A 14,997-nucleotide genomic window follows, 5' to 3' on the forward strand; every position below is an offset into this window, starting at 1 on the left:
CCCCCACCTTACTAGTTCAAATCCTTCCGAGCAGCTCTAGCAAATCTTCCTGCCAGTATATCAGTGCCCTTCTAATTTAGATGCAATCCATCCTTCTTGTACAGGTCACTTTTACCCCAAAACAGTTTCCAATGATCCAAAAATATGAATTGTTCTCCTCAGTCATGCATTAATCTGCTTTATCTTCTTATTCCTGTCCTCACTGGCTCATAGAACCAGGAATAATCCAGATATTACTACTCTCGAGAATCTCCTTTTTAAATTCCTGCCCAACTCTCTGTAATCACCCTTCAAAATCTCAACCTTTTCCCTTCCAATGTTGTTTGTTCTAATGTGTACAATGACCTCCTACTGTCCCCTCTCCCCCTTGAAAACATTCTGCATTCTCTCTGAGACACCTGCATCCTGGCACCAGGGAAGCAACACACCATTCTCATTTTTCACGAATGGCCACAGAAACATCTGTCTGTACCATGAACTAGAGAGTCCCCTAACACAATCGATTGCTTGGTACCCAACGTAACTCTCAACACATTTGAGTCAGTCTCAATACCAGAAACTTAGCTGTTTGTGCTACATTCTGGAAAATCCATCACCCCCTACATTTTCCAAAACAGCATACTTGTTTGAAATGGGGATAGCCACAGAAGGCTCCTGCACTACCTGCCTACCTCTCTTACCTTTCCTGGAGTTAACCCATCTATATGACTGTATCTGAGACTTTCTCCCCTTCCTATAACTACCATCCATCACATTCACTTGCTCTTGTAAATTCCTCATTGCCTCTAACTGCATCTCCAACCAATCCATTTGATCCAATAGGATTCACAACCAATGGCATTTATTGCAGATATAATCCTCAGTAACCCGTAAACTCTCCCTGAACTCGCAGATCCGACAAGACCATAGGACTCTACTAAGGGCCATTTTTGCTTCTTTCAATCTACAGTCCCAGAAAATAGCACTAACTTATTCCTCTACAAAACACTGCTCCAGGTTAAATTAATACGTATGGCTTATATTTTAAGTTTAATCAAGAGACATAGCTTAATAAACCATATAATCGAGAAAAAACCCACTCCACTCACTACTGCAGACTTATTTGAAGGCCACGCTTAAAATCCACTTATATGTTTATGTGCTATGACCTCTCCCAGACAGGTTCCTCCAAGATCAGTTGTGAATTTCACTGCTTTTTAATTATCCCATATGCACTCCGACGTCCAGTGATACATGAATTTAACAGAAAAGGCTGGTAAATGCGTAAATGTTATTGCCCTTAGCTATGGGGTCTAAAAGCAGGGGACAATGTTAGAATAACAGGCAAACCACTTAGGTCTGAGACAAGGAGGAATTTTAATACTCAGAAGTTGATGAATTACTTGAAATATTCACCCCAGAGCCTGTTGAAGCTGTCATCAAGTTCAAGACAGAGATCGATGGATTTCTAATTATTGATGACAGCAAGATAAATGGGAATAGTGTGGGACTATGATGCTGTGGTAGATGATCAGTCAAAATCTTGAATGGCATTGCAGACTCCAGTAAATAGCCCACTCCTATGTCCCTATAAAAAGTGCTATAATTACATGATCCTGTCAAAATGATTTTATAATTTTTATCCTTAGCCACGCCAGTAACTGTGAATGTATAGTGAACAATTTGAATGACATCAAAATACCATTCAATTGCAGTGTATGTCTAAATGAGAATTTATTTTATTGTTAACAGTTCAGTGAAGCAATCAGATTTAAAAGATCTTCAGTAGTGTAGATCAACTTGATTAATAGCCACACAATAACATGGCTCTAAACTTTGGAAAAGATGTTTGCTATTGTTAAGCTTTTAACTGGACGCTATTGAAGGCAAAGGATTTTAAGATTCAATGCAGTCCAGAAACAACACTGTATTATTGACCTTGATGCAACTTTACACCAACACCCTGTCTGCTTTTCTGAATATTAAATATCCATGTCCAAATCAGCATTTTCCAGAAGCAGACAGCCTCAGCAAACACTGGGACCTTTTCTCATTTGTTTATTGGCATGCTGCTGTGCACATGCTGGCTGCCACATTTTTCTTTTCACATATCATTGCCTTTTCTTCAAAATGTATTCATTGACTGTCAATGTTTTGAGATATTCTCAAAACTTGGTAAAAGACTACATAAAAGCAAATTTGCTCCTTCTTTACTGAATCAGGTTTCAAATGATTCTATGCACTCAAGACAGATAAACACTGTTTTAGAGCTTAACATTATTTAGTTTAACCATTAATGAAAACTTCCTGCTTTGTAATGCAGTATCCTAAATAATTGGCAGGATTATATTTAATGGTAATTTGTCAGTTTTTACTCTTGTACTTTTGGAACCTTACACAACACAATTTCAGATCACATTGTAAATATTCTCAGTTCTCTCAGTTATGGAACTTTAAATTTTATCTCGTGGAATTGAATATGATAGCTAGAATCACTACAGGACAGGAGGGTCAGAAACAAAGACTATTACTTGTATGCACAATCTTGGAATATTTTCATGCATTTGGAAACCACAGGTACAATGGATAGACAACCTTAAAATAAACAAAATCAGAAATGTTGCATGTGTACAATTTTTTAAATTTAGTGCAGTTCTGCTATTTCACTACCCACTAATGCACCACATTACCACCCCACAAACACCTGCCAAAATTGGGCCCCTATTTTTAGCCAATAAATTGAAAAGAAAGTCTACCAGCGTTAAATGTTGTTATTCAACAGTAATGCTCAATAGTGTAGATTTTTTTAAAATGAAGATTTTAATACGAATGACAAATGAATAATAAAGTACCTACTGATAACTTTCTGTAAATACTATTCAGCTTTAAATATAAAAAGCCAAATGCAGTAAATATGAAAGGGAATTAGATTACAATCTAATAAAAGCAAAGCTGTGTTCAAGTTAAGCACTGCTCACTTAATATGCTAAACATTAAATATTTCAGTATAGAAACAAACCCTTGATACAAAAATAAGAAAAAAAGGTTTTATTTTTGCCGTTTTATCTCAAACAAATCTCAACTTTGATCTTTTATGTTCTCATTTATAGAATTCAACTCTACAAATGTAAAGGAATAAATGTCTGCAGCTATAATTTACTAAGCTGTTGAGGCCATTAGGACATAATGCAGTATGTCCTGATGCGCCAATGTTACACTAGTATTTTCTTCCATATTGAATGACTAGTTTCAGCCTGGATAACACAGGTCGAATGTTCCTTGGAATGGCAAGAATGTCCTTATTGTCATTGAGAGCAGATGGTGTTACAATTTTACATACGTAAGAATTCAAACTGAAAATGTATTTTCAAGAAGAAGTTAAAACCTGAAACTAGGCAGTTTGCGCCAATGTGATTGAACAGTGCAGACTTGAGGCCCAGGCTGAGGCATCCCCTCCTCCAGAGACTGCACCCCACATCAGTAAAAAGACCATAATGATAGCTGACGCTGCCTTAATCTATGTGGTGTATCTCTCATATGTCATGGGTTCCTATCTATGGCTGAGTCTTGAATTCCTCACCTCAACCACAGGCCCAGCAGCAATGTCTCCACTACCAAGCTGTGATTTGTCTGAGCCCAGCCCCTAGATGCTGGCGCTGCAGAACAATAGGAGTTCCAACATCAGCCAGCTCAACACCCAAAACTTGTTTCCACTCCTTCTAGAGGAACTCAGATGATTTAATGGACAAGTGAATACAAAAATACCATCTTTTACAATGTAGTTTTAAAAGAGATTGCCACATTTATATGAAACATTGCATGTTGATCCATATATACAATCTTTAAAAAAAATATATTGTGTTTTACTGCTTTATTGCTGTTTTATTTTTGATTTCAGTAATCAAATGACATTTCAAGTGTTAAAATGGGTCAGATTGGAAATTAATTTTGGAAGCAGTGCCAAAGGGAGTAAAAGAAAAAGTGGACAGCTAGGGGCAAAAGACCACTTTCACATATTTCCCAGGAACAGGTATAGAATAGTAGTGGCAGGAGACTTAAATCCAGTAAAGTACAAGATAGTGAAGCTATGTAGCACGAGAGAAAATGAACAGCTTGCAAGAAATAAACATCTTCAGGCAACCAAAAGGGAAAAATCACAAACATTTTCATTTAACCAAGTTCACAATGTATATCATTCTTCCTTTGAGTTTCATGGTTGGATCTATATTGCCTGCGAATCCAAAATATGAAAAACAATCCATCTGTTTCTTTCGGACAAAAGCATCAGAACACAACTTCGTGAAGCCTGAGTTAACAGCTCCAGATAAAAATATCCTTCATGTACAGAACAGCATTTTTAAAAGGACACAAGATTTGTTAAACACTTACAAGGGATTTTTTTTGTAGATTAAAACAGAACATAGTAAATAATCTAAATAATAAATAACAGTGCAAATGGCACAACAACATGCTGAAACAAGACTCTTCTATAAAAAATTAGTTGGCCAAAACATTTTTGAATAATATAGTACTCCTTTAAATTAACAGAAACATAAAAAGAAAATTGATATATTTCTGAAAGCAATGCAAGTTAAATTTAACTGACAAAAATTGCTATACTCAAAATATTAGAATGATAATTGAGGGATATTTTATGCTTTGGATAGGGATCTCATATTTCAGAAAAATGATATCTGGGCCACAAAAAATTTGCTGCTGGAATCAATAGGGACAATTTAATTTTTTAAAGTGATAAGCAATTAAAAAAAACAATAATTCTCTGTGGTTCAACCATTCTTGAAATCACAGATAACATCCTTTTCAAAAAGGTATCAACTAATTTTCACTTTCAAAGCAGCAACATGAAGGAATACATGTCAGCATGTAACCACCTAATAATCAATCAATTTCCTTCAAAAATTGGCAACTGTTAGTTCGAGATGTATCGATTGCTGCAAGTCTTGTCAAAGAAACAACTTTAAGGAATCCTTATGGTTAAGTGTCACCAGTGAAAATGTTTCCAACAACAATGCCAGTATATTTATATTCTTAAAACAGTTATTAAACTGTGCACGCGCCGAGGTGAAAAATCAACCTATAATTATATTTAGTTCTTGGCTTTTCCCTTTTTAACTGGTAATTGACCAGTTGCTTCCAGGTATTTATTGATCAGCTCTTCCTGTACACTGGGCAGACATGGCTGGTATCTGCTGTAGTCCATAGTGTATTCACCTTTACCCTGGAAAAGACAGTTAACAAGGTTATGAAAAGAAAAATAACTTTTAAATGTTCATCCACATTTCATATAATGAACAAGTAAGAATTAATCAAGTAAAAATTAAAGCTGTATTTATAGTAAATAACAAACCTTCATGCCCCTATGTTCTTAATGCTATGTCAAACACTTTTTTAAGTTAATAAGAAAAAAAACAAACCGCCTCAGGGGAGGAAGAGATTAAATTGGAAATCATGCAAATCAGATATTTTTACATGCTTGAATATATACCTCTGTCGATGATCGCAGTTCTGTGGCATATCCAAACATGTCATTCAGTGGTATCTGTAAAACAGGAGCCATTTTTCAACTCTTGAATAATGAGAATATTGGCAGGAATAAATTCTTCATGTTAATGTCGATTTCATTCATTGAGTTAAACACTTTAGAAGATTAAAAAGTAACAAAAAAAAAGCACAGCAGATTGACCAAGAAAGTAAGAGCCAATATGATCCAAGGCAAAGTGGCATATTGGTTCAAAACTGGCTGGAAGTCAGGGAGAAGGTAATGGTAGAGGACTGGACGTCTGCAAGGCTCACTACTGGGGTCTTTATTGAATGTGACGCATATTGACGATTTGGATTTCAATGCAGGAGGTCTGATCAAGACATCTGTGAATGACACAAGAATTGGTAGGGTGCTAAATAGAGAGGATATCAATGGACTGATCAGTTGGACAGAGCAGTTGCAAATGAAACTAAATCTGAAAAGTGAGAATGATTTGAAGAGACCTAACAAGGTAAGGGATTAAACTATGAACAATGGGAAGTACTGACAATCAGGCACTGGTATGCACATCCACAGATCCCTAAAGATAGCAGAGTAGGTGCTTAAGATGTTTAAGGAGGCTTATGAAATATTTGCCTTTAGTCGCCAAGGCACAGCACACAAGAGAAAGGAGATGATGCAGAAATGGTAAAATGCTGGTTCGGTCACAACTGGAGCACTGTATGCAGTTCTAGTCATCAACAGCAGGAAAAATGTGATTGCACTACACAGTGTACAGGAGATTTACCTGCGTTGGAAGGTCAAAGTAATATGAGAAAAGACTGGATAGGCTGCATTGTTTTCCTTGGCTCAGTGAAGGTTGCGAGGAAACTTAATAGAGGTAGGTAGAGATTGGGTGGACAGGAACACATTTTTTTCTATCAGTTGAGGAATCAATAACTAGGGTGCATAGATTTAAACTAAGGTTAAAAGGAGAGATGAGCAAAGCTTTTCACTCATTAAGTTGGTGGAAGTTTGCTGGACCGCACTGTCTGAAACAGTTGATGGGTCAGAAATTCTCTCAACATTTAAAAAGTACTCATGGACAAAGACAAGAATAGTCCTAAAGGAAGAGAGCTAAATTGGGGTAAGGCTAATTTAGCAAAATTTGGCAGGAGTTGGGGAATGTGGATTGGGAGCAGCTGTTTGAAGGTAAAAATCCCATTTGGGAGGCTTTTAAAGAGAGGTTGATTAAAGTGTAGGACAGACATGTCCCCGTGAAAATGAGGGATAGAAATGGCAAAATTAGGGTAACATGGATAACAGGTGAAGTTGAGAGACAAGCTAAGAGGAAAAAGGACGCATATATATAAGGACTAGGCAACTGAAATCAGACAAAGCTTTGGAAGGACATCGGGAAAGTACGACCAATCTGAAACAAGGAATTAAGAAGGTTAAAAGGGGTCATGAAGTATCTTTAGCAAATAGGGTTAAGGAAAATCCCAAAGCCTTTTATTCGTATATAAGGAGCAAGGGTTGGCTCACTCAAGAACAAAGGAGGAAAGTTATGTGTGGAGTCAAAAAAAAAATGGGTGAGATTCTTAATGAGTACTTTGTGTCAGTATTCACTGAGAACTGGAACATGATGGATGTTGAGGTTAAAGATAGATGTTTGGTTACTCGAGGTCAAGTCAGCATTAGGAAGGAGGAAGTGTTGGGTATTCTAAAAGGCATTAAGGTGGACAAGTCTGCGGGTCCGGATAGGATCGATCCCAGGTTACTGAGGAAAGCGAGAGAGGAAATAGCTGAGGCCTTAACAGAAATCTTTGCAGCATCCTTGAACATGGATGAGGTCCTGAAGGACTGGAGAATTGTTAATGTTGTCCCCTTGTTTAAAGGGTAGCAGGGATAATCCAGGTAATTGTAGACCAGTGAGTGTGACATCAGTGGTAGGGAAGCTGCTGGAGGGATAGGATCTATTCCCATTTGGAAGAAAATGGGCTTATCAGTGATAGGCAACATGGTTTGTGCAGGGAAGGTCATGTCTTACCAATTAATAGAATTCTTTGAGAAAGTGACAAAGTTGATTGAAGAGGGAAGGGCTGTAGATGTCATTTACATGGACTCCAGTAAGGCGTTTTTAAGGTTCCCCATGGTAGGCTGATGGAGAAAGTGAAGTTGCATGGAGTCCAGGATATACTAGTGAGATGGATAGAGATTTGGCTGGGCAACAGGAGACAAAGAGTAGTAGTGGAAGAGAGTTTCTCAAAATGGATAACTATGACCAGTAGTATTCCACAGGGATCAGTGTTGGGACCACTGATGTTTGTGATATACATTAAATGATCTGGATAAAGGTGTAGGTGATCCGATTTGCAAGTTTGGAAATGACACTAAGATTAGTGGAGTAGCAGACAGTGAAGGGGACTGTCAGAGAATGGAGCAGAATATAGATAGATTGAAGAGTTGGTCACAGAAATGGCAGATGAAGTTCAATCTGAGCAAATGCAAGGTGATGCATTTTGGAAGATCCAGTTTAACAGCAAACTATACAGTAAATGGAAAAGCCCTGGGGAACACTGATGTACAGAGAGATTTGAGTGTCCAGGTCCATTGTACCCTGAAAGTGGCAATGCAGGTCGATAGAGTGGTCAAGATGGCATACAGGGTGCTTCTTTCATCGGATGGGGTATTGAGTACAAGAGTCAGCAGGTCTTGTTACAGTTGTACAGGATCTTGGTTCGACCACATTTGGAATACTGCATATGACCAGATGTGGATGATTTGGAGGAGGTTCACCAGGATGTTGCCTGGTATGGAGCGCGCTAGTTATGAAGAGAGGTTGAGTACATTAGGATTGTTTTCATTTGAAAGATAGAGTTTGAGGGGGGATCTGATTGAGGTCTACAAAATCGTGAGAGGTATAGACAGGTGGATAATAAGAAGGTTTTCCCCTCGAGTGGGGGACTCAATGACTAAGGGTCATGAATTCAAGGTGAGAGGGGGAAAAGTTTTAAGGGAGATATGCATGGAAAGTTATGCAGAGGGTGGTGGATGCCTGGAACGCATTGCCAATGAAGGTGCTAGAGGCGGGCATGATAGCGTAATTTAAGATGTATCTGGACAGATACATGAATGGGCAGGGAGTAGAGGGATACAGATCCTTAGAAAATCGGTGACAGGTTAAGATAGAGAATCTGGATCAGCGCAGGCTTGGAGGGCCGAAGGGCCTCTTCCTGTGCCGTGATTTTCTTTGTTCTTTGAGAATTCAGATTTCAATTGTGTTAACATAAACTCCAAGGCCATAGGCCAAAAGATGGAAAATAGGGTAAGTGTTGCCAAAGTTTTGTTGACTGATGCAGACATGGACCAAACAGCCGCTTCCTATGCTGCAAACCTCTATGTATCTTAAGATATCACATAATCCAGTGCAAATGTTGCAATTAAAAAAAAGGAATGTTCCATTGCACAACACAAAATTTCTTTTATCCTTTGCAGTGTTCTACTGAACCATAATCCTTTTGAAACCATTTGTAGCCAATCAATAGTATACAGTGAATTGTTTTACAAAACAGTTAAGTATCTATATAAGGCAACATGTGACCATTGCTATCCAATAATGTTATCAGCAATTTTCTATAAAATAAAGCTTGGCAATGCATTATACGTACATCAGCATAAAGTGTAAAGTATCCCTCTGCTCCATCCTGGCCAGTGATAACACCATGTCGACGATTAACTCCAGCTATGACAATTCCCTGAAACTCATTTGGTGCTACAATCTCCACTGACATAATGGGTTCCAGAATAACCACACTGGTCTTCTCCATTGCTGAAGAATAGAAAAAAACCAGGAAGCAAGTAATTATTTCACATGTGAGGCAAGGTATTTTCCACCTCCCAAGAAATTATATAACTGCAGGGATTTGGAAGGTTCTACTCAAGATATTATCAACAAACGACATGCAGCTAAATTTGGAGGGCTAGTTGCTCTTTTCCTGCCCCATCAACTTTCTATGTTCACACATTCACAATTCATCTTTATTTCCTGTATTTCTACTAAGTGTAACATGAGATATGCTCTTGATACTTAACTGGATTAATTCATCTGCAAATAACTACTTTGTTATGTTTAGATCATGAGCTGACTGGCTGTCTGAAGCAATGAGAATATGTTCACTATTTTACAACCATTTGGTAAAAGTAAATGCTGACGAAGTTAGGTATAATCAAGATTTTTGAACACTGATTTCCATAAAAGGCAGCATCCTATGACACTATTAGATGCCTTTGGAATAATTATGAAAACTGAACACAGGAAATACGATGCAGTAACACACTATTTTCATGATTCCCCCAGACTTCTACATAAACATTATAAACATCAAATTGGACAGAAAACAATATAAAAAACACAATATCAAATCGTAAATCACACAAAATGACAGGTGTAACTAAATTACCATTTTCTTGCAAAACAACCTTGCATCTAGAAGTGCACACTGTTTTCATTGCGAACAGAATTTGGAAAAGATACCTGTGACATTCATTAGAAACAATATCCAATGTACAGTTTTGAAGTCATCAGGATGCTTATCATCCATTTACAGACATAAATACATACAATTAAACGTGAAACTCTGTTAAATCAGCCTCTCTTTAAAAGAACCACTTGCATATTTGTGTCAACAGATTAATTGTTCAGAAAAATAGGTTTTAGCAGATTTGATCAAAGATGCCAAGGTAAATGTTTTGAGGAAAAACTCAACCAACTTCCTTTTTAAGAAGATTAGTAAGCAATGAGACCACTTATTGTTAATACTTCATATTTCTATGAACTATCTGTATTAGCTTTACAAACCTTGTTTGACAGCACCCTCGCCAGCTCTGATGAAAGATATTTCATTGGAATCCACCATGTGATGAGCACCATCTTCCAGTACAAATCGTACTCCAGAGATTTTATGAGCTGTAAGAGGACCCTTTTCACAAGCTTCAAGAAATCCCTACCGAAGCAATGCATAACATTTTGTAATGACATTTACAATGGTTTAACAATGAAATATTTCACAACACTGATTTGAACGAATACTGCACATTTAAACAAGGCACTGAACTTTCAATAATACCCTTTCTGCTCATCAGATCAAGAAAGAAGGTCCCAATCCATTTTCTACACTGAAATAATGGATTTCAGTATGGAGGTTTTGCAATTCACTTCAGTAACACATTGTAAAAATAGCAAAATGTTAAAGGTGGGAAGATAAGGAAAAGAAATTATACAAAAACAATTCAACTGAAGTATTATAATTAATACAGGTCCAAAATAATAATAATGACAAAATAGTAATCATTTTCCAGCCAATTGTATACAAAGCTACAAATTTCTAGAACACAGACTCTCACTATTTCTTTAGTACACTATTTCTTTTATAATTTTAATATATAAAAAACTGCATTATACTATCTGTATAACAATCTTAATGACTTATTATGGGTAAAATACTGCAATAAATCAAAAGTCGAGATAATGCAGTAAATTTTAAAAAAAGCTCCAGGGATTTGGGGATGTCATCTCATGTCCAAAATAGATGATAGCCTGAAATGAGTTTCAACTCATTGATTTATTTACTTAATATAATTATTTCCGACTTTCTGAGATGAATGAGATCCAATGGCTGTGAGCGCATGGTGACATTCTGGGTTAATGACAGGCTGATGATGCCAAGTAGTATGTTGGGTTATGGGCACCCAAATTACTGAACTACTATTATTTTCAAAATGAAATGGATTTTTGGGTTAAATACTCATATAAAGGATTTTGCACATTTTATTTTTTGAACTCCATAAAAAATGAAGGATTGCCAGAAAAGAACAATTACTTAGGAGTCGGAGACTCTTTCACTTTTAGTTCTTTGTACTAGGAATTGACTCACTGCAGACAGATTAGCTGAAAGGTCAAGTTCCCTCCAAAATGTGTCATCAATGTAACAATCCTTTAAAAAAAACAGTACCAAGCAATCAACCTACATGGTACAATTTATTTTTCCTATTTCGCATAGCAGTCATCTTTTCTGGACAACAATGCCAACATAATGATAAATGAAAAGCTTTGCTTTGTGTTTTCGTTCAAAATTAGCTTGGCATTGCCCACATTCATCTATTCAATGTCCTTATAGATGACTTATGCAGATGGTTCTCAACTCATTAATATGGACGGATTTTAAACATTCAGTCAGAAAAGAAGAGGTTGATGATTGACTGCACGTAGGAAATTGTGAGGACTGCAGATGCTGGAGATCAGAGTCAAGAGTGTGGTGCTGGAAAAGCACAGCAGGTCAGTTAGCATCCAAGGAGCAGGACAATCGACGTTTCGGGCCTGCCAGTGCAGGAAGTGCAAAACCTGCGCCCACACCTGCCCCCTCACCTCTGTCCAAGGCCCCAAAGGATCCTTCCACATCTGATAGAAATTTACTTATACTTCCACACGTCATCAACTGTATCTGTTGCATCCCATGTGGTCTCCTCTACATCGGGGAGACAGGACGCCAACTTGCGGATCATTTTAGAGAGCACCTCTGGAACACCCGCACCAACTAACCCCACCACCCAGTGGCCGAACACTTTAACTCCCCCTCCCACTCCACCAAGGACATGTAGGTCCTGGGTCTCCTCTATCACCAAACTCTAACCATCCAATGCCTGGAGGAAGAATGCCTTATCTTTCGCCTTGAGACCCTGAAACCACACGGTATCAATGTGGATTTCACCAGTTTCCTCACTTCCCCTCCCAAGCCTCCAACTCGGCACCACCCTCTTTACCTGTCCAACTTCCTTCCCAACTATCCACTCCACCCTCCTCTCCGACCTATTACCTCCCCCCACCTTTATCTACCTATCACATTCCCAGCTACCTTCCCCCCACCCTCCCAAGGCCCACCCTAATTTCCTCTGAAGTGTAATGTAATTGACAGCTTTCCTCAAAATCTCATCAGCAAACCTCAAATTTAGTTTTGCAAGACTGCCATATGGGTTGCAATTATTCCAATTAAATATCTATTGGCAACATTAGAAACTGTAATTCACAACTTGCTTCCACTAAAAGACAAGGTAATATTACTAGAAGTAAAGTAAGAAAAACTAAAGTCAGTTTTAGATGGAGAAAGGAGTGAGGGAAGGATGTACTCAGATTCATTACCTTCTCAATAGCTGGTATAAACTGCTTTGGCACATTTGTTCCAATAGTTCTGTCAGCAAATTCTAACTTGGTGTAGTTTTCGGGGTCCAGTGGTTCAAGCACACCAATAACTTTGCCATACTGGCCTGCACCACCAGACTGCTTTTTGTGAGTAAATTCAAAGCTGGAAAAATAATCGAACAGATAATTTGAATAACAGTTCTGTACATTATCTGTAAAAGTAAAGTTATGCTTTTCAATAAAACACATGGTTAGGTTATTCAATATGAGAGAAGTGTAAATACAGGACATGTTTTTGATGTGATATCATACAGTAATAATATTTGAGCCTTAAGGAAGATGTGCATTTGATTATTTTTACCCTGCAAATCAAGCCCTGAGAGCCTCAGAGAGCTATACTTCCCATACTGCCAAGGTGTCAAATCCTCCTTGAAAAAATGCAGTTTCTTCACATATAGGAATCTCGAGTCCAAGACCACTCAATTTTAAAAGAAGCATCCATGAAGGAAAACCACTTGAGCATCTCTGACCCTCCCAATGGAGGACAAGCATAAACAACAGAAAAAGTTTGCAGAAATCTGAGCATCCCACACACCCACTTTGATACACACCATCTATGGCAGTGATAGTGGATCCAGTATTGAATTGTCTAATCACCTCAGGATTCGCAACACTAAAGTGGAAGTTATCCTCATTCCTGAGGTACTGCCTGAGAAGAAATCTCCTGCATTTAAAACAAATAAAGTACAAATGGTTCTTGGAGCCTTGTCTTGACAGCACACTCTTGCTATAAGTCTAAGTATTCTATAGAGCTGTGACATACTATTTAGTATGGTATGCACAGAATCCACGTGTCATAAGAAATTGGAGATGATTACTTGGCTGCTTGAGAATGCACCACCATTCAATAAGATCACAGCTGATCAAGATTTGGAGATGCTGGTGTTGGACTGGTGTGTACAAAGTTAAAGATCATATAACACCAGGTTATAGTCCAATAAGTTTGTTTGGAAGCACAAACTTTGGAAGCGCTGCTCCTTCATCAGGTGGTTTCGGAGGACACAATTGTAAGGCACAGAATTTATAGCAAAAGTTTACAGTGTGATGTAACTGAAATTATACATTGAAAAATACCTTGATTATTTGTTGAGTCTTTCGTCTGTTCGAATACAATGATAATTTCACTTCTTTCATGTGTAAATCACAAAACCTTTTTTTAAAAGTTACATTCTCAGGTTAACTGTAGCAATTGGCGTTAGCCAGACAATATGTTGAAGGTGTTAGCCCCCTGTGTTCTCTGTCTGCGCCATAATGTTTAGACAGATTCTAATCTTAAAAAGTGATATAACAGAGTTTTACAGGGTACCCGAACAGATAAGAGACTCAAACAAACAATCAAGGTATTTTTCAATATATAATTTCATTTACATCGCACTGTAAACTTTTGCTATAAATTCTGTGTCTTACAATGGTGTCCACCACAACCACCTGATGAAGGAGCGATGCTCCAAAAGCTAGTGCTTCCAAGTAAACCTGTTGGACTCAAACCTGGTGTTGTGCGATTTTTAACAGCTGATCAAAGTGTGGCCTAACTCCTCTTATCTGCCTGTCACCCATAAATCTCACCTCCCTTGCTGGCACTATACCCTTGCAAAGGGAAATATTGGGAAGAATCCACGTCTTAAGTCCTGTCAAAATCTTATGTTTCAGTAAGAGCACTTTATATTCTTCTAAATTGAGTGTAGCCTAACCTGCTTAACCTGTCCTCAGAAGATAACCCCAACATAATGTTGCATAATAAAGTCACTGTGGAGAACACTTGCACACTAGATACATTTTTGACATTGTTTCATGACCAAAACCTTTGCTATCGCGAAAAACCTGGCAAACAACATCTCTTCTCAGTTGACTAGCCTAAAAACAGGGTACTCTGCACTGCACCTATCAATCAATAATGAGCTTCAACAGATTTTTTTTGTAATATCAGAAAAAGCAAGAATTATTGACCAGGCATTTTTGTCTTAGTTTTCAAAAGGGCCAATGGAATTTCATGGTTTGACACTGGATTAAAAGGTTTGAGCAATGAGTATAATTTCTAGCACGCTTTATACTTTCAGCTACACATAGTAAAAGAAAAGCTAAGTACTCCTCGATCTTTGGGGAAAATGGTGTGAGAATCTCAGGTGCATTTTCTGTAAATCAGGGCATTCCAAACAAGTGCTCAGGATCCCAATTTTGGTCGCATGCTCTGAGGCAACAACTGCTGCTATGAAACTCTGACACTGTACAGCTGTCCTCCCAATCTAACAGCTCTCACTCAAGGGTCACAATAATTTTC

General features: G+C 37.9%; 1 protein-coding gene across 2 annotated transcripts in view; it reads right to left on the reverse strand.

The window, feature by feature from the left end:
* Positions 1 to 3,012: 3,012 nt before the first annotated feature.
* Positions 3,013 to 14,997, reverse strand: part of gfm1 (G elongation factor, mitochondrial 1) — a 45,036-nt gene continuing 33,051 nt past the window's right edge. For both annotated transcript variants that reach the window (XM_072572740.1, XM_072572739.1), the window contains 5 exons: positions 12,660 to 12,822; positions 10,323 to 10,467; positions 9,133 to 9,293; positions 5,486 to 5,539; positions 3,013 to 5,218 (listed from right to left, as the gene is read on the reverse strand). In XM_072572740.1, coding sequence (XP_072428841.1) covers positions 5,087 to 5,218; positions 5,486 to 5,539; positions 9,133 to 9,293; positions 10,323 to 10,467; positions 12,660 to 12,822 — 655 coding nt within the window. In that variant the 3' untranslated portion in view covers positions 3,013 to 5,086. The remainder of the gene's footprint in view (positions 5,219 to 5,485; positions 5,540 to 9,132; positions 9,294 to 10,322; positions 10,468 to 12,659; positions 12,823 to 14,997) is intronic.

The sequence above is a fragment of the Chiloscyllium punctatum genome, chromosome 6 (genome assembly GCF_047496795.1).
Source record: "Chiloscyllium punctatum isolate Juve2018m chromosome 6, sChiPun1.3, whole genome shotgun sequence".
NCBI lineage: Eukaryota > Metazoa > Chordata > Chondrichthyes > Orectolobiformes > Hemiscylliidae > Chiloscyllium > Chiloscyllium punctatum.